Source organism: Austrofundulus limnaeus, unplaced genomic scaffold (assembly GCF_001266775.1).
Source record: "Austrofundulus limnaeus strain Quisiro unplaced genomic scaffold, Austrofundulus_limnaeus-1.0 Scaffold52, whole genome shotgun sequence".
Taxonomy (NCBI): Eukaryota; Metazoa; Chordata; class Actinopteri; order Cyprinodontiformes; family Rivulidae; genus Austrofundulus; species Austrofundulus limnaeus.
Genome location: NW_013952454.1, coordinates 2,061,745 through 2,063,710, shown reverse-complemented (window position 1 = coordinate 2,063,710; position 1,966 = coordinate 2,061,745). Strand labels below are relative to the sequence as shown.

The following is a 1,966-nucleotide window of genomic DNA, read 5'->3' as shown; positions in this document are numbered from 1 at the left end:
CTCATGCACATTGGTGCAGAAAGGACAATTCAAAACTACTCTGGCTGCTCTATTCTGAGCTATTTGAAGTTTTCCTAGATATTTCTGGGCCTTACTGGACCAAACTACAGGACAATACTGTAAAAGAGTTAAAACAAGACTTTGAACTACATTTTCCATTACAGCAGTTGGACAATATGCAGAACATTTTCTTGATATAACAATTCCCCTGGCCATCATACCGACCAGATGGTCAATCTGATCTGACCAGGACATTAAGCTATCTAATTTGATACCCAGTAGTTTGAATTTGGTGACCTGCTTGGTATCCTCAATGTTTAGATTAAGTGATGTCAAATTTTGCAACATATATCTACTGCAAAATGTCCTGCATTTAGTTTTGGAACTATTTAATACCAGTTTATTATTTTTCACCCAGTCCACTACTGTGTTTAACTGTTGCTGTAGACTCACATTCAGTCCTGCTATTGTTGATGCCGCAATGTACATAGTGACATCATCAGCATACATTATAACACTAGTCTTTTCAACAACATGTGGAAAATCATTTATAAAKATTGAAAATAAAAGTAGACCCAAACAGCTTCCCTGTGGTACACCACATGRTGTTGTTATACTGTTAGAAAAACTGCCATTAAAAAAGACCTGCTGTGTCCTATTGCTGAGATGTGCCAAACTCAAGAGCAAAATRATATAATCGCAAGCTTTSTACTTTCTGAGTTTTAATATGTTTTCATACATTTAGGCTTCCCAGTGGATGGATCACTGTCAGGACTATTTCAGCCAGCTGAGTCTGGACAGCTCAGACGGGAGAGTTTCCCCCTCTGTGGTGCAGATCCTGCAGGATTACTGCGTGGAGGCATCCAAGTTCTCCACKGACAACTTCAGCACGCTCAACAACATGGTCCTGTCCCTGGAGAGTCCTCAGCAGCTGCAGCAGTGGACCTCAGTGTGGCAGCGATGTCAGCAGACCAAACAGCAGCTGGAGGAGACTTTAGCTCGAGCCACGACGTCRCTCCGGAACTCTACCGCCGTCGACGCGGTGGACCCTTTAAAACCTGTAGCGGGTCTCGGTTCTGCTGAGCATCACGGAGCTAACGGATGCATGCGTTTACCCGAGGTCATCACGGCTCTGACCTTTGAGGACAGCACGTCTGCCTCTGCGGGACCTTTCCCGTCCAGCTCRGCGGCGTCACGCTTTTCTTTCCCCCGCGACGGTGAAAACAAGCCGGGCCAGAGCTCGTCCACGTACGACGACACGGACAGCGACTGCACCGTCGACTCCGCCGTCTCCTGCCGCTCCGAGCCCGTCTACTCCAAAACCACGCGGCTCCGTAAGCAGCCCATGAAGAAGATCATGAAGAAGACCATGAGCTTCGAGCTGACCCCGAGGGACGCCGGCCACTCGGACGCCGGCCACGTCCACGGCTACACGGGGGTCTACATCAAGGGCCTGGAGGTGGCCAACAACGTGTCGGCAGAGAAGAAGCTGCAGAGGCCCGACGTGACGAGTCCCGCTTTGGGACGCAGCCGCAGCATGTCCACGCCGTCCAGGACGTATAACAGGAGCAGTGAGGGGGACGGACAGAAACAGAGCAGGTGAGGACGCCAACCGGTCATACCAACAAGAAATACGGTCGACTGGACTGTAAATTATACCATTATAGTCCCAAATGCTCTTAAGCAGAGGTGCCCAAAAATTGTCCCACCAAGCCATTTGACTTGGCCCACCAGCAGTTGCCCTGGGTACTAGGTTGTGTTCTCCTGTTTTATGCAGAAACACATATTTCCACTTAGTCATTCCAACCATTGTCCAACTTTATAAAGAGCTGTAGTGCAGATAGTCCTAACTCCTGGCACTTTCTTTATCTTTGAATTATATTAAATATAAAATACACTATAAGAGACATTGACATTAGATTTAGTCACACATCTAGATTTGCACACTTCAAAAGACCACAAATAC

General features: G+C 47.4%; 1 protein-coding gene across 1 annotated transcript in view; it reads left to right on the top strand.

The window, feature by feature from the left end:
- Window positions 1-1,966, top strand: part of plekhg4b (pleckstrin homology domain containing, family G (with RhoGef domain) member 4B) — a gene marked incomplete in the record, with an annotated part of 43,785 nt that overhangs the window by 31,290 nt on the left and 10,529 nt on the right. The window contains 1 exon segment of the mRNA XM_014008781.1: window positions 746-1,599. Coding sequence (XP_013864235.1) covers window positions 746-1,599 — 854 coding nt within the window.